This window comes from Carcharhinus amblyrhynchos, chromosome 3 (genome assembly GCF_965287045.1).
Source record: "Carcharhinus amblyrhynchos chromosome 3, sCarAmb.v2.hapA, whole genome shotgun sequence".
Lineage (NCBI taxonomy): Eukaryota > Metazoa > Chordata > Chondrichthyes > Carcharhiniformes > Carcharhinidae > Carcharhinus > Carcharhinus amblyrhynchos.
In genome coordinates, this window is record NC_137326.1 from 98,122,020 (window position 1) to 98,147,623 (window position 25,604).

General features: G+C 41.4%; 1 protein-coding gene across 1 annotated transcript in view; it reads left to right on the forward strand.

Moving 5' to 3' along the window:
• The window catches only part of LOC145340954 (EF-hand domain-containing protein D1-like), a 127,605-nt gene that overhangs the window by 68,626 nt on the left and 33,375 nt on the right, over positions 1-25,604 (forward strand). The window contains exon 2 of the mRNA XM_080185565.1: positions 24,941-25,088. Within this exon, the coding sequence (XP_080041691.1) occupies positions 24,941-25,088 (148 nt within the window). The remainder of the gene's footprint in view (positions 1-24,940; positions 25,089-25,604) is intronic.

Sequence of the window (25,604 nt, forward strand, 5' to 3'; positions counted from 1 at the left end):
GGTGCTATTCGGGTTGGCCGTTGGTGACTAGTGGAGTGCCCCAGGGGTCGGTACTGGGGCCTCAGCTATTTACCATTTATATAGATGATCTGGAGGAGGGAACCGAGTGTATGGTGTCGAAATTTGCTGATGACACCAAGATTGGAACGGCAAATTGCGCGGAGGGTGTGGAGGGTTTGCAGAAGGATCTCGATAGGCTGGGCGAATGGGCCAGGAACTGGCAAATGGAATTTAATGTTGGCAAGTGCGAGGTGGTCCACTTTTTGGTAGGAATAATGGTAGGAAGGACTATTACTTACTTGGTGAAAAACTGCAGCAGGTGACGGTGCAGAGGGACCTCGGGGTCCTTGTGCATGAGTCGCAAAAACCCAGCCTGCAGGTGCAGCAGGTGGTCAGGAAGGCTAATGGGATGCTGGCCTTCATAGTGAGGGGGATTGAATATAAAAGTAGGGAGGTCTTGCTGCGGCTATATAGGGCATTGGTGAGGCCGCAGCTGGAGTACTGTGTGCAGTTTTGGTTGCTGCACTTACGCAAGGATATTTTGGCCTTGGAAGGAGTGCAGAGGAGGTTTACTAGGCTGATACTGGAGTTGAGGGGGTTGAGCTATGAGGAGTGGCTGAATAAACTAGGCTTGTACTCGTTAGAGTTTAGAAGAATGAGGAGAGATCTCATTGAGACATATAAGATGATGAATGGGATGGATAGGATAGAGGTGGAGAGACTCTTCCCGCTCAAAGGACAGTAGGACTAGGGGGCATAGCCTCAAGATAAAGGGGGGGGGGGGGTTTAGAACAGAGTTGAGGAGGAACTTCTTCACTCAAAGGGTGGTGAATCTCTGGAATTCCCTGCCCGTTGAAGTGGTGGAGGCTGCCTCGCTAAATATTTTTAAGACGCGGGTTGATGGGTTTTTGATAGAGGGGATTAAGGGTTATGGGGAGAGGGCGGGAATGTGGAACTGAGCCACGACAGATCAGCCATGATCTTATTGAATGGCGGGGCAGGCTCGAAGGGCTAGATGGCCTACTCCTGCTCCTATTTCTTATGTTCTTATTCCTAGACCAGCAACCAAACCACTATGCCACTGTCTCTCCTTAAATTACTTATTTTATCAGGTACCATGTTTAGAAGTGTTTGGAGAGATGTCCTGCTACTGAAAGTTGCTAAGGTCAATAGAGTGACATGGCATGTAGTGAAATCCTTAATTTTCAATTCAAAGGCTATGCTCAGACTGTAAGCAAAATACTGTGGATGCTAGAAATCAGAAATAAATATAGAAAATTAAGTCTGCTAGTATGTGTGGAGAGAAAGCTACATGTTTGGTGTCTGTAAACAACTAGTCATGGGTTTTGGTATTTCTATCCTCCTTGGCCTGCAGTGTGACTGGGAGATTGAGCTGAGGATGACAAGTTATTTAAGTTGGGAAGGAAGGGCTGCTAGCAAGAGGCCATATCCTCTTGGTGTTTTAATATCTCAATTTCACTTTCTTTTCCATATCATTTTAATATATCTATATCCCTTTTGCACACTGACCTCCTCTCAACTTGCTTCTGATCTAACTTGCCTTTATATTGTCAGCATATTTGTGAAGGTGAGCTAAAGCTATGTACATCAAGTATTAGTGGTGGCTAATAGCATGTTGGTAGGCGAGATAAGGGAATGATGTGGTGAATTGATCAATTTGTAAGGCCAGTTGTTCAGTTGCAAAGATGATCATTAAATACACTTAGTTGACCTTGACTAAGCTTCACATTTGCACTTACCAGCTACACTTTTGTCAGTGACAGTGATGGCCTTTATTCACCTGGAAGGAATCCTACTCCACAATGGAGGACCCCTCCTGTGCCAAAGCCTTCAATGCTGTATGAAAGCCTGAGGAACATGTTTCCTGCTACGTTTTTTATCCTTTCCAGGACAAATTTGGCCCCAGAATGATTTCTAGTACCTGCTCCAGTAGAAATGCCTCTCTCCTAGTGCTAGTCTCTCGTTTGCTTTTTGCTCCTCTGCTCAGGCATGTAGCAATTCAACAATACATTTAGCACCAGCTGCCTACCGTAAAGAACAGACAATACCAAGTTTGCATGTTATCTGCATTGGAATAACCAAGCTTTATTCCTTACCATATATTGTGGTCTCCATGCCAGTTTGAGGATTTTATCCCCATCTGTTTCAAATTGTTTAAGTACCAGATTTTGCTAACTATTAACATATAATGCAGAAACATATTTTGGGGAAAGAGGATTTGACATCAAATCTCTATGGGAGATTTAGATGTCTTACCCAGTCAAATGTCATTAAGAGCTTTCAGACAATACTTTTAAAATTGGACACACAATCTGTTAAAATGGCTGCCACATATGTGGCATTTGGACTACAGACACTGTCAAATTGCTGGTGTATACCTAATTAAATACAAACAAGGTGAGGGGAGCTCACAGCCATTTGTGGAATTCAGTATCTCATTATTTAAGGATGGCAACTCTTAAAGACCATGGAATTTCCAGACTATTTGGCTCCATATTTTGTCCTGTACAAAGGGAAAAATCAAAAACTCAACTTTCCATTCTAGCACAATGGCCTCTTCCATTCAAACCAGAGTGGGTAGTCCTTGGGTGTTGGTCAGCAATCATGTGATTGAAACTGGTTCTGGAGACAGCCCAGTTATTACCCCAGGACCCAGTAGTTTCATCAGCCAGCCTGAGAACCAGACTCTGAAAATAGCTGCAAGCAACCAAAGCACTTAAACTGTTCCAGTTTAAAAGTACACCTGAGAACCATCTTAAATATTCAAATATAAGAAACCTTCCAACCTGCAATGAACCCTTTGCTTTACAAGACATTCTCTTCAACTTTAAGTCATTCAACTCCATTCAAGAAACCATAGGCTTGCCATGTGGAGACTGGAAATCAATCATCAATTGGATTGAAATAACTGTGAGCAGGTGATGGGTAGTGAACTGGCTTTTCTCTATTCAGCCTCCTTTGGTCACAACAAAATGTTTAAATTCCTTTTCCAAATGCAAGTATTTTGTTTCCCTCTCTATGCAGTGAACAATGAAGTATCAAAAGTTAGAGTCCAAATAAAGTTAAAAGAATTTGATTAGAAGTCGGTCGCTTGTTTTGGAGACACTGTTAAACAGTGGTCGATTTGAAGTTATCTAGTTTCTTTAAAACCGGTAGATTTAGAAGATTTTGCAATTATTAGATCTTGAATGTGTTGATTTCTAGAACTGGGTGCTGCAAATATTTTCAGGGAGGGAGCTATCTCTTCAGCCCTTCTCTTCTGAATTCTTTTGCTCATATCTCTCCAGTGTCTGCCTTTGCTTGGTAACGCCCAGTACTTAAAGTCTTGCTCATTGTATAAGGAATTCAATCACCATGTGATTGTGGGGCAGCACAGTGGTTAGCATTGCTGCCTCTCAGTTTTGGGTGATCGTGTAGAGTTTGGATGTTTTCCTTGTGTCTGCATGAGTTTTCTTCAGGTGCTCTAGTTTCCTTTCCACAGTCCAAAAGTTGCAGGTTAGGTGTATTGACCATGCTAAATTGCCTCTTAGTGTCAGGGGGATTAGAGGTTACATGGGATTACTGAGAGAGGCCATGGGTGGGATTGTTGTTGATGCAGGCTCAGTAGGCCAAATGGCTGCCCCCTGCACTGCAGGATTCTATGATTCATAATTGCTGCAGCCGTTGCTGTAGAACAAGTAATCACATTTTAACTTTTCATCTCAGAACTCTTAACATGTGTCCAGATTGTAGAAACCAACAGGAAATGGGGTTCTTTCTTCCTTCTTGTTAGTTTGAGCACCCATTGTATACCCTGGCTGGCTAACAGTCAGGATACAAAACCATTGTCTTAATAGGATTACAGTGATTAAAGTGGAGCACTTTGCATTTTAATAACTTCCTTAACGTTGGTTCCAGTGACACGTCATACTTGTTGGGAGTGGGGTGGGATGGATCTTCGTTTTTTTTTTTCTCCTTCACCTTGGAAAATGGATGCAATTTTGAAGCAGTTTGTAATATTTTAAAATTACAATTTTGCTTTTTTAAAAAAATTTATATTGTAAAAGATAAATAGCTATGATTTAATGACTGAGAAGGAATAGCCTTTATTTTAAACTCATGACAGCTTGCTGCTGAACTATTTAATTGGAATGCACAGTCCCAAGAGTAAGAAAAGGCACACAGTATTTCCATACAAAATAGACTGATTATAGGCAATTAAGAGTAAATACATTCTGTTCATGACAAGGAACGATCCCCAAAATTTGGAGAAGGTTTCAAAGTGGAGCTCAGGCTGATCATTATAAAGAAAAACTTTATTTGTAATATTTTATCAACCCATTGTAGAAGAGGCACTCATTCTCTGGACTTTTTCATTATTGTCCTTTTTTTAGCACAGCTCAATAGTTTAGGAGTTCAAAATGTCAAAGTAAATCAAATTATCAGCTCTTGGAAGTGATTAGGGATCTGAAGTTTTAAAATGGGTCAATTTAAATCTTTAACTTTTATTCTGACACAAGCCAGTCTTTTTGGATACAACTTCCATTCTGAAAGCACGTTGATCTCCAAATTTAGAGATTATCAAACTTGGAGTGTTGGAACTATTTTGTCATAGACTTGGCTTTTCCATCTGAGGGGAGCCATATGAGGACTAAGGAAAGGTTCGGTTTTAATTAACGAAGTGACCCACTTAAACCTTATTGCCTCTGTGATGGATTGTCACCATTCAGTTAATAAAATGTAATCTGCATCTCCTATATTTGATACACTTGCACATGTTTTACCACTGATAGTATTATTTAATTTAAAGTTTTTTGTATGTTGATATTTGCCAGCGTAAGTGAGAGCCAAAATTAGATCGTGAGTATCTTGTGCCACCATTGAACTGCCTATATGCAGGGATTTAACAAGAGCTGGAGTGCTCAATGGTCTTTTAATCTATAAAGATTCCCTGCATTCTATATATTTTTACCATGTATATGTACAACTACGGCATTTGAGGTCTTTTGAGTAATGTGATGTTTGAATATTCATTTTTGCCTTGTCCCTGTATTGAAATTTTTTCAACTTGATGGGGGTGTCCATTTTTTTCAAGCTAAGGCTACACCTATTCCATAAAACATCAGTCTTTACAAATGTTTAGGTGATTATGTAAGCCTGCTTGAATTTATAATTAGGCATTGAATATTACGTGGTTTAAATTTGTATTTGGCTTAAACTTGCATTTCCACATCACTCAAATTCTACGTCAATTTTTTTTTTACCAACTGTTTCTACAGACATGAAATGTAAGAACACTGAACACATTTACAACTCTTACGCCTTTACTGTGAACTTGAATGTATTTGTTTGAGTTACTGTTTTTATTCAGTAATCAAAATATTCCATTCTGGAATAGTACAAAACGCCACAGAAGGAGAATGTACGATCCATTAAATCCACAACACCTTTAAATTGTACCATGTAGTTTCTATTATCGCTCTTCTGACCAACATTTTATCACCTCACCTTTTTTGCATTGAGTTTCATCACTGCATCTTCTCAACAGCCTGTTGTGTCTAAGTGTTAGAATTGTCCTCACTGATGACATGAGATTTTAAGTGGAATGACCTGCAAATTTTGAAATTGTGCCAAGCCCAAGTCATGGATATCAAAGAGAGCAGTGGTCTGAGTATTAAACCATAAGAAACCTCTAATTCTATGCTGAATAACATCCATTTAGCATCACCATTTTTTAAATTGCTTAACCAATTTGGTATGAAAAACCCTTTTGAAAATCCACATTGACGAGATCAATTGCACTGCCCTCAATGATCTTATCTACTTGCCCATCAAAAACTTACTCTAGTTAGTCAAACGCAATGTCCTTTTTTAAATCTGTGCTAGTTCTTATTTGGTCTCTTAATTTTCTCCCAAATTATTATTTCTAACAGATTCACCATTGCCTGTGTTAAACTGATTGCTGTCTAATTGCAAGGTTTACCCTTGGCCCCTTTTGATGAAGGGTAAAACATTTTGCAAACCTCTGGCCACACCCTTCTATCTGAAGAGGATAAATGATTCATAATAACAAATGTGCCTTTGAGGATTCACTTAATCACGCCTTGGCATAAACTGCTATGGTTACTAAAACTGGGTGGAGTAAGTCTATACTGTTGCTCATGGATCTACTTCAATAACAAAATACACCCAAATGTCTGCCCACTGGTTGTGGACTTGATGCATTGCATTGAGAGATTTTGGCAATGCATGATCAAGACTATTGTATGATCTGCCAAAGCTTGATATTCTGTTGGCGTTGTTCCATCACATGTTCTGAGCCAAGTGCTCTTTTGTTATCTTTCCATAACTTGACCAGTGCTACAATTGCTCAGTGGTACCTTTTTTGTATGTTTATGTTCCACTTCCAAGACTCCAGCATGTTATCTGGACTATACTTCAGCATGAAATATCTGTCAGATGAGACATTGAAACAAATATCCCGTCATCTTAGTTTGGACACGAGCTATCCCCATAGTACTTTTTGGAGTAGAACCCAGGAGTTCTCTTGGTGTCCTGGCCAACATTATTCCTGTAGCCACAACAATGGCTTTTTTAAAACAATTGTTTATTTCCTTACTGTTTTTGGAATTGCTGTGCAGTGTTTCTTACATTACAAATGACTACATTTTAAAATGACTTCTGTCATCCTGTGTTGAAGGCATTGAAAACGCAAGTTTATAGTTTTCATAGTTCCTCAGGCAGCAGAAGACACTGACAGATTGGACTTCTAATAATGACAACTGAGGGGAGGGGAGGAGTATTTTACATTCCTTTTAACTGTTATTGATACTTGGATGAGTGGAAATAGGCACTTGTAAAAGGATGCCTGCTTTATGGGGAGCTCTGGGGGAGACTAAGATTGCCCATCTACTCAACACTTCTGGCTGAAGGTGATGTTTCTGCTTTATCTTTTGCCCTGATGTGCTGGGCTCCCCCATTTATTGAAGATGGAATTGTGTAGAGCCTCCTCCAGTGAGTTATTTAATTGTCCACCACCTACAACTGGACTGCAGAGCTTAGTTCCCCTCTGGTTATGGCATTGCTTTGCTTTGTCTATCATTAGCTACTTGTGCTGTTTGGCATGCATATGGTCTTGTGTTGTAGCTTTATCAGGCTGATATCTCATTTTTACATATGCCTGGAACTGCACCTAGCGTGCTCTCCTGCAATCTGCTTTGAACCAGGGTTGATCCCATGGTAATGCTAGAGTGGGGAACATGCTGAGGCATGAGATTACAGGTTGGATTGAATACAATTCTGCTGTTAGCCCACAGTGCCTCATGTTTATGCAGTCTTGAGTTGCTAGACCTGTTCGAAGTCTATGCCACTTAACACAATGGTAGTATCAAACAATGTAACAAAGGTATCCTCAATGTGAATTCAGGACTTTGTCTCCACAAGAGCTGTTTCTTGGTCACTTCTACTGATACTGTCATGACAGATGTATCTGGCAGCAGATTGGTGAGGATAAAGTCAAGTAGGATTTTCCTTTTGGTTTCATCATTCAGTTGCAGACCCAGTCTAGTAGCTATGTCCTTCAGGACTCGGTCAGCACAGTCTATACTGGGCCAATCTTGGTGATGGACATTGAAGTCTCCCACCCAGAATTTATTCTGTACTCTTGCCACCTTCAGTGCTTTCTCCAATGGTGTTCAACATGGAGGAATACTGATTCATCAGCTGAGGGGGAACTGTATATGATGGTCAACAGGAAGTTTCCTTGTCCATGTTTGACCTGATGCCATTTGGTCCAGAGTTAATGTTGGCGACTGCCATAGCCTACTTTTAAAAGTAAGATGGATTATGCGAGTAAACTAGCTCATATGGAAACAGATAGCAAATGTTTCTATAAAACATTTAAAACAAGAGTGGCTAAAGTAAAAATTAATCCTTTCGAGGATGAGAAGGGGGATCTAATAACTAGAAAAGTGGAAATGGCTGAGGCATTGAACAGGTATTTTGTCAGTCTTCACAATGGAAGACACAAATAACATGCCGAAAATTGACAAGAAGGCTATAGCAAGTGAGGACCTAGAAACTATCATTATCACTAGAGGTAGTGGGTCTAAAGATTGACAAGTCTCCTGGCCCTGATGGAATGCATCCCAGTGTACTAAGAGATGGTGGGGGACATAGCAAATGCACTAGTAGTAATTTACCAAAATTCACTGGATTCTGCGATGTCTCCCAATCTGTGGGAACCTGCAAATGTGACGCCACTGCTTTTCAAAAAACAAAAGGTGGGTAACTATAGCCGGTCAGCTTAACTTCTGTAGTAGGGAAAATGCTTGAATCTATCAAGGAAAAAATAGTGACATCTGGATATAAGTTGTCCCATTGGGAAGATGCAACATGGGTTCATGAAGGGCTATCACATTTGATAATTTGGTGGAATTCTGAAAACATTACGTACGCAGTGGACAATGAGGAACCTGTGAATGCGGTGTATCTGGATTTCAAGAAGGCCTTTGACAATGTACTGCATCAAAGGCTGCTGCATAAGATAAAGGGGGTAAATGGAATGTTGTCCTTCATTGCTGGGGGCATGGAGTTTAAAAACAGGTAGTTGTATTGCAGCTGTATAAGATAAAGGATACATGGTGCTACGGGTAATGTATTAGCCTGGATAGAGGATTGGTTAACTAACAAAGCAAAGAGTGGGGGTAAATGGGTGTTTTCTTGTTGGCAATCAGTGTGCCTCAGATCAGTGGGATCGCAATTGTTTACGATTTACATAGATGATTTGGAGTTGGGGACCAAATGTAGTGTGTCTAAATTTGCAGATGACGCTAAGATGAGTGGCAGAGCAAAGTATGCAAAGGGATATAGATAATCTGAGTGGTCAAGGGTCTGGCAGATGAGTGCAATGTTGGTTATGTCACAGCTGTCTAAGGTGCTGGTGAGGCCACACCTGGAGTACTGTGTACAGTTTTGGTCTCCTTGCTTGAGAAAGGATATGCTGGCACTGGAGGAGGTGCTGAAGAGATTCACTAAGTTGATTCCAGAGTTGAGGGGGTTGGCTTGAGAGATTGAGTAGACTGGAGCTATATTCATTGGAATCCAGAAGAATGAGGAGAGATCTTATAGAAACATATGAAAAGAATAGATAAGATAGAAGCAGCTAAGTTGTTTCCACTACAACTAAGGGCTGTGGCCTCAATAAGGGGAAACAGATTTAGGACTGAGTTGAGAAGGAACTTCTTCACACACAGGGTTGTGAATCTGTGGAATTCCATGTCCAACAAAGCAGTTGCGACTACCTCATCAAATGCTTTTAAGGCAAGGATGATAAATTTTTGAACAGTAGGGGAAATTAAAGATTATGGTGAGCAGGCAGGTAAGAAGCTGAGTCCACAAAAATCAGCCATAATCTTATTGGATAACAGAGCAGGCTTGAAAGGCCCAGATGGCCTCCTCCTCCTCCCAGTTCCTATGTTAGGTTTAATTAGTGATGGACTTGCAATATTTCCTCTTTTTGTCTCTGCATGTTTCCAGCATGTAAAGCCTTTTTGTCCATTTTTAAGATAGGTTCACTACATTTATAAACTCAGTGGCCTTAGTTTTAACCCAGCATTCCTGCTCCATTAAATTTAAGATGCAGAAATCGGGCCACAAGTGAAGCCCCCGCTAAAGGCAGATGGGGGTCCTTAACACATCAAAGCTGTGGCCTGATGGCATCATTGGCAATGTGACTTGCGTTTAATAGTAAATAAAGGAGAATCTTGACCTGTGGGATTTCCAAAGGCTGGTCTGGAGTAGACACTACCTGCTCCAAGGTGTGAACTTTTGGCATGTGAATCAGGAAGATCAGGAGTGCTGCCTGTAAGGCTCCCAGCATGCCTTTGGTCTCAATCCAAATGCTGGGAACTGTTTCTAAGAATGCTTGGTAGAAGCTTTTTGCTATTGGTGCTGCCCCAACTTCAGAAATGGGTGTTATGGCACAGAAGCATACCACCTGGCCCATCATGTCTGCTCCAGCTCTCTAAATGAACATTATGATTTAGTGCCATTCCCCTGTATCTTCCCTGGTATCTTGCATTTTGTTACTATTTGACTAATCACTGAATGCCTTGATTGAATTTGCCTCCACCATACTTCCAACAGTGCATTCCATTTGGTGAAAGATGTTTTTTCCTCATAGTTCTCATCCCATTCTCCTATCAGCCATGATGGTGGAGCAGACTCGATGGTAGAGTGGCCTGATTCCGCTCCTATGTCTTGTGATCACATTTGCTTCTTTTATAAATCAATTTAAATTGGTGCCTTATTAACAATCCTTTTACAAGCAGGAACAATTTCTGTTTACTCTGCCCTGACCCTTCGTGATTTTGAACATCTCTCTTCCTCTCTCCCTCTCTCCAAGGAGAACAGTCCCAACCACTCCAATCTATCTTCATAACTGAAGGTTCTCATCCCTGTAACCATTATTGTAAACCTTTCAGCACTCCAATGCGTTGACATCCTTTCAATGGTGTGGCAGCCAGAACTCTACACAATACTCCAGCTGAGGTCTAGTGTCTTGTTCAGCATAACTTCCTTGCGCTCATACTCTGTCCCAATTAATAAAGCCCAGGATACTGTTTTATTAATTGAACCCCACCTGTTCTGTCACCTTCAGTAATCCATGCACATTTACATCTGGCCTCTGTTCCTGCACACCCTGAAGAATTGTACTCTTTTATTTTATATTTCTATTTCTCTTGGTTCTCAACTGTATTTTCTGCCTGTGACTTGTCATAAGCACACTGTTTCTTGTCTTAATTTCTATCCTTTTCAACTTGCTTGCCAAGTTGTCTATTTGGCATGTTGTCCAGCATTGGAAGGCCCTGCTACTGAGATCAGCATGGTCCCCAGTCTCTGTCTTTGTCAACTTCCCTAAAATCTCCTTGCCCCCAAGGCTTGCGAATAACTGGGCCATTATATCCAGTTCAAATGGGCATTTAGAATATTGCTATCAAATTTTACCTCCAATCTGACTTTAATGTCCAGAATGAAATGACCCTACAGCACTCAACCATTTGTGAATTTAAAAGAAAATACATTATCTGGAGGGAATAGTGTAAGAAATGTAGCAACTGCTGGATAAACAAACTACAGCTGGAGTTCATTTCTGTGAATATGGTGAATTTATCGAAGCCAAAGCATGTCTTTGGATCCAACTTTAGTTGGAACAAAGACCCCAGAGATCAGAACTCTTGAAGTGATGGAAGCAAAAACAAAGCAATATACTTTTGAAAAATACTACATCTTGACATAGGAAAGAAATATTCTTTTATCTGCATGGAACATATGCTGTTCCAAATGACATATCTTTTGGAGCCAGTAGCCTTTTAATTAATTCATAAATATGGGTGCCGCTGGCTAGACTAGTATTTATTGCCCATCCCTAATTGCTCTTTAGTGCTGTGGTGGGGGGTAGAGAAGGGACAGAATATGAAGAGACGACAATGTAACAAAATTGAGACTCATGGAAGGTCAGTGCGTAACTAGATGAAAAAATTAGTTTGAGGATAGAAAACGGCAAAATTGTAGTAAATAGTTATTTTTCAGGTTGGTAGACAGCAATATTCCCCAAGATCAATGTTAGGACCACTCCTTTATTTTGCTATATGTGAATGACCTGGATCTGGGAATACAAAGAATTTCAAAATTTGCCAATGATAGCTAATATAGGAGGCAAAGAGGTGAGGTTTATATGAATGTTCTGCAGCATGATGTCAATGGAGAGATAGGAAGATGTAATCCACCTCCTTAGGCAGTCCCATGGAATTGAGCATGACTTGCTTCCAAACCAGTTCAGTAGATTGAGATTGCTGATGTCTAATTCATGATAGAAACATAGAAAATAGGAGCAGGTATAGGCCATTTGGCCCTTTGAACCTGTTTCACTGTTAATATGATCATGGCTGACCTATCTCAAGGCCATACTCCCATGCTCTCCCCATGCCTCTTGACACCTTTTTTTTTAGAGTCTAGAAATCTCTTTCCTCCTCAATTATATTCAGTGACTTGGACTCCACAGCCTTCTGTGGTGGAGAATTAAACAGGTTCACCACCCTCTGAGTGAAGAGGATTCCCATCATCTGTCCTAAATGGCCATACTCCATATCCTGATACTATAATCCCTTGTTCCTGATGCCTCAGCCATGGGCATCTGTCCACCCCTCAGATCTCTTTCTTGGATCTCCCTTCTAATTTCTAGTGAATACACTCAGTTGACCCAATTTCACATCTGACAATCTTGCCATCCCAGGAATCATTGTTGTGAACCTTTACTGTATTCCTTTCTTGATATCAAAACTGTACACACTGCTCCAGGTGCTACCACCAAGGCCCTATACAACTGCACAAAGACATTTGTTCCACTGCTTGAGTCTTGCAATGAAGACTCACATATCATTTGCCTTCCTAACTGTTTGTTTTCAGTTTCTGATGTATGAGGACACCCAGGTCTCTTTGTACATCAACATTTCCTAGTTGATCACCATTTAACTAATGCTCTGCCATTCTTTCTGTCCAAAGTGGATAATTTCACAGTTTATCCACATCCTGCATTTTCTATGTGTTTGTTCACTAATTCCTGTATCAGCCCTGTTTTAAAGTTGAACTAAAATTCCCCATCTTCAACCCAAAGAGCAACTTTGCTAAATTTAAGGGATTAGATTGCAGATACAAATCATCCCTTAAATTCACAGTGACCAAACTCCAACTTTAGCACAATGCTGCAGTCTAAAGGTGTGCTCTGCTGCATGGTGCGCTTGGATTGTTGAGTAAATGAATTGTCGTCGTAGAATCCCTACAGTGCAAAAGAGGCTATTTGGCCCATCACGTCCGCATCAACTTTGCGTAACTTATCTTACCCAGGCCCCCTTCCCCACTATATCCCTGTAACCTCACACATTTACCTGTCTAATCCATCTAACCAATATACATTGGAATAGTAAGGGACAATTTAGCATGGCTAAACCACCTGGCCTGCACACCTTTGGATTGTGGGAGGAAACCTATGCAGACATGGGGAGAACATGCAAACTCCACACAGTCACCGAGGCTGGAATTAAACCCAAGTCTCTGGGAAGCAGCAGTGCTAACCACTGCCACTGTGCAGCACTGGGAGGTTTCACACCTTCATTTCACCATTCACCTTTCTAACTCTAAAGGTTTCACAGAATGGATATTCTGATCTATGTGGCACTGATGTCAGGCAGTCGAGTATTGGATACTGTAGGAGCAGATGGGTAGCCCAGAGGGGCAAGTTGCCTCCCTGATGGCTCACTATGTACGTACTGTAAATAATGTAAATTAATTTTTCAGTAGATAGCCTGATATTCCTCTCCTCTTGCTAGAATCCAGATTCCAATATGGTAGCAGTGGAGATGGCACTAATTTAGACTATTACTGGTGCCACACAGTGAATACCCACCATTCAAGATGACAACAGTTCAGCTTTGCCAAGGTGCTTTGTTGAACATCCCAGCAACAGACTCACAGTACACCAGCAAAGTTCCTTGATTTGTTCAGCATTTTGTCAAATGCATCTTCTCAACATTGGTCATGCCAAGGATTCCTATGAATCAGTGAGGTGTTTGTACCATTCAGGGATGCATTGAGAACACCATTAGATCTTGTGCTAATAAACCTATATCGCTTTAAAGTGTGCAGGAATTGAGGGACCTAGAAATGCAAATGATGAGGCCTCATCCTAGTGAAGCTACAACATCAGGCTACTTGTGTGCTAAACAATGGAAGCAGCATGCCATTCCAGCAATTGTATTGAAAACTAGTGCTCCAGAGCTAACCATGCCACACATCTACCCAACAATGTGGAAATGGCTCAGGTATGCCTTGTCCACAATAAGCAGGATACATCCACCCCAGTCAATCACTGCCCCATCAGTCTACTCTATCATCAGCAAAGTGATGGAAGTGTCATCAACAGTGCTAACAAGCGACAATTACTCAGCAATCAGCAGCCTACTGATGCTCAGTTTGGGCTCCTCCAGGGACACTCAGCTCCTGACCTCATTACAGTTTTGGTTAAAAATTGGATGAAAGAGCTGAACTCGAGGTGACATCAAGGCAGCGTTTGAGTATGGTATCCAGAAACCCTAGAAAACTGAATTAAGGGGAAAAATCCTCCACTGGTTAGTCATACCTGGCACAAAAAGATGGTTGTGGTGATTGGAGATCAGTCATCTCGATTCTGGGATATCACTGCAGGAGTTGAGGTTGTGTGCTAGGTCTAACCATCTTCAGCTGCTTCGTCAATGACCTTCCCTCCAGCAGAAGGCAAAAGTGGGGATGTTCACAGATGACGGCACAATGTTCAATACCATTTTAAACTCGAAGCAGTTCATGTCTTTCTGAAACAGTTCAGGTCCATATGCAGCAAGACCTGAACAATATTCAGGTTTGGGAAAATAAATGGCAAGCAACATTCATACTACACAAATGCCAGGGAATGGCCATTTCCATCAAGAGAATTTAATCATCTCCTGACAGTCAATGGCATTTCCCTCACTGAATCCCCCATCATCAACATCTTGGGGTTACCATTGTGCAGAAACTGTCTCTCCATGGATGGATCCTACCTAAAAACTATTCTCTAGAACGTGTATAATGTGGGTATCTGTTCTTGGCTGCTAGTGAGATCAAGTGATGGTGTTTATCAATTTCTTGTTCATCTTGTAGTTCCAACTTTCTCACTTCCTGGCCAGGTGGCAGATTTTGGGTATCAGTTAGCAGAAAGACAGAGTTGCAATTAGGGAAGGAATGGGGTGGGTGGTAGCAAGGTGCAGGGGAAGTGGGACATGAGAAGGATTGCTTAGGAGTAAACTTTCAGCTTCAGTGATTTCAGTTCTGCCACTGGTCACCGCCATGGGCACTCTAATATTGGCTCACTTAATCTCCTCCATCTGGGTGAGGGCATGCAGTCATGCCTGCCCCACTGGTTTGGTGGTCTTTCTGCAGTTGCCTGCCAGCCTGTCATGCAGTATGGAAGGAAATGAGTGTCGTGAAATCTGCTAGATGAAGTCTCTGCCATGGTTGAAAAGCTGGCAGTGTGCACAAAGTCTGAGATGTGGAGTGATGGTGAGGTACAGCTTCGTTCATCCATCACTGTCAATGATTAGATTTATTGGTGAGTGAGTGAAGGGGCCGTGTGCAGAGTCTGTGGGTGGGATTTTCCATGCAACCTGTCATGGTGTCGGAATGGCCACCATTGGCCAGCAGCAGGATCTTCTGGTCCCACCGCTGGCAATGGAGTTTCCTTTTTGAATACACCCCTCACTGCCGTGAAATTCAAGGTGGGGGGTATGCCGTCAGCAGGACCAGAAGATCATGATGGTGTGAATAAATGAAGTTCCGGCCAGTGTGTGGCTAATGCTTCAGTTGTACAATCATGGCATTTGAGGAAGCATTCACTGACCTTGACTGCTCCATTTGAAGTTGTTGAACCTTTTTTGCACTGCATCCAAGTCCTTGGGCTATGCACCTGGCAATAACAGCAACTGCTTTCTGCCTGGAGGGCTTTGGCAGAGGATCACTCTCCTCCTATTCACCTCCAAAGCTGCAAAAGAGAAGCTTGGAGTGCACCCTCTCCATTATTGTGCTATATTTACATATCCTTTCCTCAGCCACTTTCAGCACTTGCTACATCCAGAATGCACTTGCCCTCTAAGTGGTGCAGGCACATCTCCAGACACACAGGTTTACCTTAAGTTATGGTAGCCTTGCACAAGCTTTGTCCTGAGTACAGCTGTTCAATTGCATATTTTAGTGCTGGGCTACAAATGTAGCATTATAATTAGCAGACAACGTGTTGGAAAGAATGAGTGAGTGCAATTTAATTGCATGTCATGATCCCCATGTCCATTTTCAAACCTTATCCAAATTTTTTTCTAGGATTGGTGCTGTGGCAGTGGTTAGCACTGCTCTGTCTCAGCACCAGGGACCCAGTTGCAGTTCCCTGCTTGGGTCATTGTGCAGCATCTTCACATTCCCTTTCTTCCCCCCTCTTTTCCCCCCCCCCCCCCCCTCACCCCCCTCTGTCTCCCCCCAACACCCCTCCCCCCCCCTCTTCCCCTCCCCCCCTCCTCCTCCCCCCCCCTCCCCCTCCTCCTCTCCTCCCCCCCCCCTCTCTCTCTCTCTCTCTCTCTCTCTCTCTCCCCTCTCTCTCTCTCTCTCTCTCTCTCTCCCCTCTCTCTCTCTCTCTCCCCTCTCTCTCTCTCTCCCCAAGACATGCTGGTTAGGTGCATTGGCCATGCTAAATTCTCCCTCAGTGTAACCGGATAGGTGCTGGAGAGTGGCAACTAGGGGATTTTCACAGTAACTTCATTAGTGTCAATGTAAGTCTACTTGTGACACTAATAAATAAACTTTTTATATATGAAACGTTATGGTGCATGCTGCTGAATGCACACATGGCCTAGATATCTATAAAGTGTGCAATGTGATCTTTGTAATCAAGCTCCATGCCGCACACTCCTCTGCCGACATGATAATTCTTGAGTTTTATCAGAAGTTAATTCATGTGGCTTTCTTTTGGTTTAGCACATTTTTGCCTCGTGAGGATTTAACTTATAACAGACTACACCATTCTCAGGCAAATTTGAAGTTTCTTCCTCTCAATGATTAAAGTAACATTATAAATTTGGAAAAAAGAACTCATGAGCTTGCAAGAATTTCTTGTTGCTTAAACGGTCATATTTTAATTGTCATTTCTCCTTGGAAATGCTTGTGGTTTCTTTCCAAAACAAAACTCTCATTTCTCTTTTCATGCAGAAAATTGCTCGGAAATTTAAAAATAAACCCTCATCAGCAAAAGGTTGTTTTGTCTTACAGCTGAATTGGGAGAGACTGAGGGAGAACATCAGCACCTGTTCTGAAAAGGGAGCAGGAACAAGTTTAAACTTTGGCATCCTTTTTTGTCATTGGATAGAGACCAGAAATTCTGTGTACCTTTTTACTACTCGAGTCACCCCGGTTAGCACAAATCATTATGCACCGCATCGTTGTAAAGAAATTGGAAGTACAAAGCAATGTCTGTTTTTTTTTTGGACCCTTAAACAATCTTTGAAAGCCATGAATCTTGGCATATTGAAGTAGGTGGGAGAATGTAATAGTAAAGGGCTTAGATGGATAAAACGTTCTTTGATTTTTGTTAGCAATTGCTACCACTTTCTGCTAATGGCAGATAAAGCAGCTGCATTGTTCTAACTGAATTCCACTTAGATTACAGCGAGAAAGCTGACGACAGTATGTGGGAATGGAGGAACAGAAATGCTGAGTGCAGTTGCGCGCATTGCTTTAGATGCAGGTCGTTTTTTTTAAACAGGAGCCAGTTGCTTCCCCGACTGGGCCCCTCGCAAGACATGAAAGAATCTATTTATAAATGTCAGAGCTGGAGTGAAAACCTTTATGAATGAAGAATGTTTTCTGTGTAATGTTTTAATCCTTTTCTCAGCCTGTGAATAAATCTTTACTTTTATACTTCTGTCCAGCAGCACATATGAATTGATTAACCCCCTCAGCATCTTAATATTTTCTGCAGGGTTACTATAATGAAAATATCTGCATAGCAACTTAGATTGGTTGTGGCCCTGAGAACATCCTGTAGCAATTCAATTACACACCATAATAGATTATCTGAATTCAGCACTTTGGCCTCTTACCATTGCACTAAAATGAATAAATTTACTAATGCTTTCAATGCATCAAATTAAAAATTCTGATTTGGTTTCCAAACTGCCAACTATTATGAGGAAGAACACTCTAAGCCATAATGAAAGTGCATCTTTTTAAGAATTAGTGATTCACAATCCTTTAAATGCAATAGGGGTGCCCTCATAAGATGAACTCATGGAACTGTTTTGAACAGTGTGTACTAGATAAATTACACCTGAGGAATGAAGTATGTATGGAAATTGTCACACTCCTGTTCTAATTCAAGCGGGGTTGTTGCATCAAACTATTGTACCAGAAACTTCATTTGGAAACTGGGGACTTCAGTCAGATATTAGTCACTTTGCTGCACTGCTCCCAATCCGTATGTGCTCACTACATTGGGTGGAATTCTCCCAACACCCCACCCCCATGATGATGTGTTTTGTGGTGGTGGTGGGAGCAGAGAATCTGGCAAGAAGCTAAAGGCCGGAAACCCGACAGGGTGAAACCAAATTACAATTCTCCCAGTGGTAAGTTAATGTGGGTCAGTCTTCCTGCTGGTGCAAACTCTATTTGCATTCGTTTGTATCTTTATAAATGCTCATTAAAACAGTTGCCCTCCAGCAACCCATTATATCTTCAAGTCTTGCATCTTGCCAGTGGGAAATCTTGTTGGTATCAAACCCGATTGGTAAGAGTAGTGTACGTGAGGCAGTCCTCAGTTCATTCGAGACTTCTGGGTGAGTGCAACAACTGCCATAGTGCTGTTTTGCTCTTGACGTGCTGTTCACCACTCTGGGCAGACTGGTCTCTGCCCTTCATCTCCATGCCAAGCTGGTCTTCATGGAAGCACTGTGTTGCTGCATTCATGGATCCTCTTGAGTCACTACCCCAGCTCAGTATTGCATCTGCCTTGGTTCGGGTACAGAGCTTCGGGTTAGGGAGTACAGGGGTCTTCTCCCCTCTGCCCCACACCACCTCCAGTGCTTCATACCAGTGTTGAATAGCACTGTACTATGGAACTCATGCAGCCACTGCATCAAAGATCTGAAGTTTGAACAGAGGTGGGGAAAGGGAGAGTGACGTGTTGAAGGGGTGATTTGGGCAAGGGGCAATAAGGTAGATAATTAAGACAAACACTGAAAGGTGGAGGGAAGCTGGACCCCCAATAAGGCTGCATTAAAAGCTCAAGGTCAGAAAATCACTTACTGGAAAGGGATGGATGAAGACTTCCAAGGGTAGAACTTTAAAGATTTGAAGAACTTTTAAAAATTGAGGTTGGTTGGAAAAAGGTCCTTAAGTGATCACTAAGTGGCTATTTAAAGGCTTTAATAGAGGGTGGGTTTCCAATCTAAACCCTGCCTGTCCAACTATGAAAGTGCATCTGGGTTTGGGTACATGAGAATCCTGTTTGTGTAATAACACCACCCACCCCCAGCAACTTTTGAATATAAAAGTAGGGAGGTCTTGCTGCGGCTGTATAGGGCATTGGTGAGGCCGCAGCTGGAGTACTGTGCGCAGTTTTGGGCACCGTACTTACACAAGGATATTTTGGCCTTGGAGGGAGTGCAGAGGAGGTTTACTAGGCTGATGCCGGAGTTGAGGGGGTTGAGCTATGAGGAGAGGCTGAATAAACTAGGCTTGTACTCGTTAGAGTTTAGAAGAATGAGGGAGATCTCATTGAGACGTATAAGATGATGAATGGGATGGATAGAACAGAGGTGGAGAGACTCTTCCCGCTCAGGATAGTAGGACTAGGGGGCACAGCCTCAAGATAAAGGGGGGGTGGTTTAGAACGGAGTTGAGGAGGAACTTCTTCACTCAAAGGGTGGTGAATCTCTGGAATTCTCTGCCCGTTGAAGTGGTGGAGGCTGCCTCGCTAAATATTTTTAGGACGCGGGTTGATGGGTTTTTGATAAGAGGGGATTAAGGGTTATAGGAAGAGGGCGGGAATGTGGAACTGAGCCACAACAGATCAGCCATGATCTTATTGAATGGCGGGGCAGACTCGAAGGGCTAGATGGCCTACTCCTGCTCCTATTTCTTATGTTCTTATGTAACTTTGAGGCAGAATGTTGTGCTGCCTCCAGAGTCTGAGCAAAGATCTAAGTGGGGCATGGGCATCTTACCTCAAGTGATGGGCTTGTTTCGGGGGGGGGGGAGAGTGGAGGAGAGGGAGAGGTGGTGTTGGTGTGCTGGACTGCAGTTTAAATACTGCGACAGGGCTGTTGAACCCTGCAGCTGGCTGCAAACAAAGCAGGCTGACAACTGATAGAGATGGAGGGAAAATCGTCTACGCATAATTAGTAAGATTCCAAGCGCAGAATCTAGTGTGGAATCCTTGCCACTCTGGTTGGCAGGCGATGCGCTGCTGAATCCACCCGCCACTGTTCTTGATCTCCAAATGGGGGAATTCTGACCATTGTGTTTAATTATTTTTAAATTGTGGCAGGAATTCTCCACTGGATGTTATGGGAGCATAACAGTTTCTTATCTATGTCACCATTGCTGTAAATTTTCTGCCATTATACACTCTTTTTACTAGAGATCTGACAACTTTTAGCTCTTGGTCCATTAAATTTGTCCACATTATTATGTGCCATCTATGATGCATACTTCAAGTCACTGAGAAAGACAGTCAGTCTACCTTCAAAACTGTTTGCAAGAATTATGTTTCCAGATTTGTGCTGCTACTAATGACCCTCTAACCCAAAGCCTTTGACCTTTAACCGAGGAGAGAGGAAGAAGAATGGAAAAAGGTCAGCAGCTGAAACTTCAACACATGCTGTGTACACTCAACATACTTAAATTCAGCAGCTTATAAAAGAGCTGAGAAAAGGAAGAAAGGTTGACAAACGCTTACATGCTGGGCAGAAATGGCACGTGAGATTCTACAGCTTTACTGTTTTTTTAAATTCCACAATAAGGCTAAAAAAATCCTACTATTTTTGATATGACTGAAGCCCTGTCAAGGACCAGAGAGTAACTGGTTTATCACCAGTCCTTGGCCTGTTCTCACTTATGAATAGGCACTGATCAGCATTTAAAAATAACTTGAGGATCTAGGAGACTGGCAAAGTTCCAGGAATGAGCAACAAAGGTTATAAATAACTAAATATTCCTCATTCAAAATGCTGAATAAATTGGATGATAAAAGCAAACAATTATTAGAACTGGTCCGATCAGTCTAATCTCATTTGTTATGAAGATATATAACACGAGGTCCAATATTCTATTCTGTATATTTTGGTGTACATTTAAACAAAGGTTATAAGCTACAATTGACATGTAAGCTATAAGCTTCAGCACAGATTTTAATCTTGTAGCACCAAAGCTTCATTTATGCCCCTTGTGGACAAAAGGGCATGCGCTGTAAATGACACTTGAGCACCTACAGAGTCAGAGCAAAGCAATGCTAGTTATCGTGACAATAATGGATATGTACTGATCCAAGTTCATAAAATATAGGAGCAGAATTAGGCCATTTGACCCATCAAGTCTGCTCTGCCATTCAATCATGACTGATTTGTTTCTCATCCCCATTTTCTTGCCTTCCCTGTAACCTTTCAACCCATTTCATCCAAATCCTTTTAGGGTAGCAAATTCCACAGATTCTCAACCCTTTGGGAATAGTTTCTCAACTGTTTTGAATTTGCTACCCCTCATCCTCAAATGCCACCAGTGGAAACACCTGCTCCACCTCTACTTCAGCCATACCTTTTATCATGACTACCTCAATTTGATCTCCCCTCATTCCTCTAAATTCCAGAGGTTGGGCCTAAAATGTTCAATCTGTCTTCACATGACAAACCCCTCATCTCGAGTCAATCTTCTGAACCACCACTGAATTGCTTCTGATGCCACTATACCTTCCCTTAAATATGGGGTCCAAAACTGCACAATGCTACAGGTGTGGTCTCACCATGCCTTGTATAGTTGCAACAAAACTTCCTTATCTTTTATATTCTATTCCTTTAGCTATAAATGCCAACATTCCATTTGCTTTCTTTATTATCTACTGTACCTGCATGCTGGTTTTGTGACTCATGAATGAGGACACCCAGAGCCCTCTGAACCAGAGGACCCCGAAGTGTCTCCCCATTTAGATAATTTGCCTTTCCATTTTTGCAACCAAAATGCATGACCTCACACTTATCCACGTTAAACTCCATCAGCCACATTTTGGTCCACTCTCCTTACTATCTATATCTATTTATAGGGTTCTCATTTCCTCATTGCAACTTACTGTCCTGCCTATTTTTGTAATCCAAGATGATGATCAACCAACAATTGAGGTGCCAGGCACTGACAGAATGGAACAAAAGATTACCCACTGCTCTGAATTTTTCTGTATTCTTAAGATTTTGTATTTAACAAAATCTCCAACAACTATTAAACCCTGAATGGAATGTGATGCAACACTACTAATCGTTTAGTCATCAGTGCCAAGGGGATTGGATGCTAGGAATTTGCACTCTCTCCATTAATGGGTACCTGTACTGGAATTGGTAAGAATTTGAGTTTACTTTGTCTCTAACACACACCGCACCTTTTTAATGGGGAGTCTAACAATAAAAATCCATTTCCATGAAGCAACTATTAGATAGTTTGAGCTTAACTGTGCAACTTCCCTTTGTTTGAAATTGCTGATCCATATGTAATAGCAGTGTCTATGTCTTTGACAGGAAAGGCAGCCAATGTTTTACCAAAGTAGGAGCTAAACTATATTTGTACCAGTTACACATTTTGAAAAGTTGATTAAAAGAAATACTCTGCTTTCAGTGCAAAGGTAACTATCATAGAATTCCTACACTGCAGAAGGAGGCATTCGGCTCAAGTGTGCACCAATTCTCCAATAGAGTATTTTACCCACGCTCACCTCCCCCCCCCCCCCCCCCCCCCCCCCCCCCCCTGCCGCCTGATCCCTGTAACCTCCACCAATTTACCATGGCCAATCCACCTAACCTGAACAACTTTGGATCAAGGGGAAACAGGAGCACCCAGAGGAAACTCGCGCAGAAACTGGGAGAATGCTGGAATCGAAACCAGGTTCCGGGTACTGAGGCAGCAGTGCTAACCGCTGTGCCACCATGCTGCTCCAAGAAGAGCAATGAATTTCTGTTGTAATGTTTGGCACATGGTTAATGTCACCTGATGACTTGTCTAAGCGGTGGGTTATTCAGTTTTAAACAAAGTTATGACAGTAGTAAGACTGAAACTGTTATTTCTTTGTACACTAAACCTGCCTTCATAGAATAGTTTAGTCCACTCCTGTTCCACCTTAGTGTTGTTGCATCATCCTAATGCGCCAGGAACTTTTACTGGAAAGCTAGGGAATTTAATTATTGACAATTTGAATAAAGATTGAATGTATTTGGTAAAATTAATCATTTCCTTTCCTGATCTACAAGATTTAGTAAGAAAGGAGATTCCTCTAACCCACACTGGCAACATTTAAGTTAATGGCTGAGTCCCGTGCCTAAAAGGTTAATGTGCAAGCAACTGAATTGTTAGCTAAACATGTGGAACTTCTTCCTTGCTGCTCTTTTTTTGAAGATTAATGTTGCTGTTTATGAACATTTGCTGTGCTAACTATCATATTCAATATAATCTTTTCCCAAGCAGGCATGCTGTTTTTTCACTTTTCTATATTATTTCTCAAATTTTCTATTGACATTATTGCTTTGATATAAACTGTTATCTTGGTAGGTGGTGCACACTTGTTGCTAACTGAAATGCATTCTTTCAGAAAACTTGCAGGGAAATTGATTTTTTTTTGAGTGCTGCATATGGAATATCAGGAAATTTAGAGATATCTGACTATTTGCTCTATTGAGTAGAAGTGGAGAATTAAAGTCTGTTACTCGATCCATACATAATTAGTCTTAATTCACCCATTCAAGCTATTGGCTGGTTTACTTTAACCAAAAATCATTTTATTTGTAATACTTATTGGCCACATTGCTCTTAAATCTCATTCATGTTATCACTAGATGGAGAAAAATGAGTTCTTCTAATCAGCGAAACTGTTCTGATGTTGTGGGGGCTTGCTATATGCAAATTGGTTGCCCATTTTCTATGTTACAGCAATCACTAGTCATTAGCTCTAAAGCACTTTGGGACATTCAGTGGTCAGGAAAGATACTATCAATGCTGTCAATTTTTTTATTCATTCTTCAGACATGGGCATCGCTGACTGGCCAGCTTTTTTTGCTCATCTCTGGTTGCCTGAGGGCAGTTGAGAGTCAACTACTTTGCTGTGGCTCAGGAGTCCCAAGTAGGCCAGACCAAGCAAGGACAGAAGATTTCCTTCCTTTTAAGGACATGAATGAACCAGATGGGTTTTTACTACAACTGACATCAGTAGATTCTTAATTCCATTTTGTTTTAATTTGAGTTCAAATACCACCATCTGTCGTAATAGATCCTGTTGTAACAGCATTTGAACCGAGGTCCTCAAACACTAGCAGGATTTCTGAATTAATAGTCTAGCGATAATATTACAAGGCCATTGCCTCTGTCTCCTTGCTGGAGCAAGCCACAAATTAATCTCACCGCCATTCTCTCTCTTGCCAGATTTTTGTAGTTTTCTTTTTGCTCAAATATTTCTTAATTTTTCTTTAAGATCCAGTGGTCTCTAATTCAGCTATTCACTGTGGCAAATTAGTTGAAGCTCCAACATTCCTGTATAAAATTCTCTTCCTTTATCGTTTAATTATACTTTTATCACTCAAAGCAATAGAATTAATGAAGTGAATAAGGAAAGATAAAACAATTCATAATTTTAATATCTTGAATCGCCACCGCTTATCTGTAATGGAAATGGTTCTGGTATCAAGTCTTTCCTCATAAACTAGCATTATCATCTTTTCATTACTTCCCTTCTCTTATTAAAATGCTCGTTAGAGTCTTAATTATTCAGTATCTTGTTCTGTTAGGAAGCATCTTCGATAAATAAATTAATTCCTGTAGTGATTTTTTTCTTTATAGCTTGAGACTGCAATGGATGGGTAAGCAAGTGTCTTGTGGTATAGTTCAGTAATTGCTTGAAATCAAACTCAATTAGGAACTTGGCAGTACTGAAATAGCAGATAATTTATTTTGATGTATGTTCTAATTTTTCTCCATCTCTTTTCATATCTCTCTTCTCTTTCTCCTCTTCACCCATCCCCCTTCTGACCCAAATGTGAGGGGGCCTTATAACTAACTCATTGTTTTCTGTAACCATCTGCAGCTATGACTCTGGAAAAGATGGCTTCATTGACTTAATGGAACTAAAGTTAATGATGGAGAAACTCGGAGCTCCTCAGACTCACATTGGCCTGAAAAAAATGATCAAAGAAGTGGATGAGGATTTTGATGGGAAGCTGAATTTCAGGGAGGTGAGAATGAGATATATAAATCAATGTGACAGGTTTATTTTCCTCAAATGCAATTTGAGTCTTTACCACAATGTATAATGAGCATTTGCTCTGCAAAAGTGCATTAGTATTTCATCAAAATGCATGTTCAGTTCATTCATAGCAGTATACTGTTGTTTTTTAACCTTCCCTCCTTGCCTTGCAAACCAGTCCAGAATATTTGATGTGGAAACAAGTGTTACTAGCTTTGAGGAAAGATCATACAGGGAGATCCAGGTTCTCAAAATAGTAGCTTCTGTGGATTTGAGGAGAAATTATATTTGGGGTAGAGCCACAGTACAGAGTGGAGTTGGGGTGGAGGGGATGGTGTTGGTGGGGCAGGGTCGGGAAACGTGACATATATTATTAACAAGACTGCTGGAAAAGTTCTCTGTTGGTATTCTTTAAATAATGTGTTGTAATCCAAACAGAATATGTAGAAAAATATATTTCCAATGTGCCTTAAGAATCCAAAATTCAACTGTACTACATATCTCC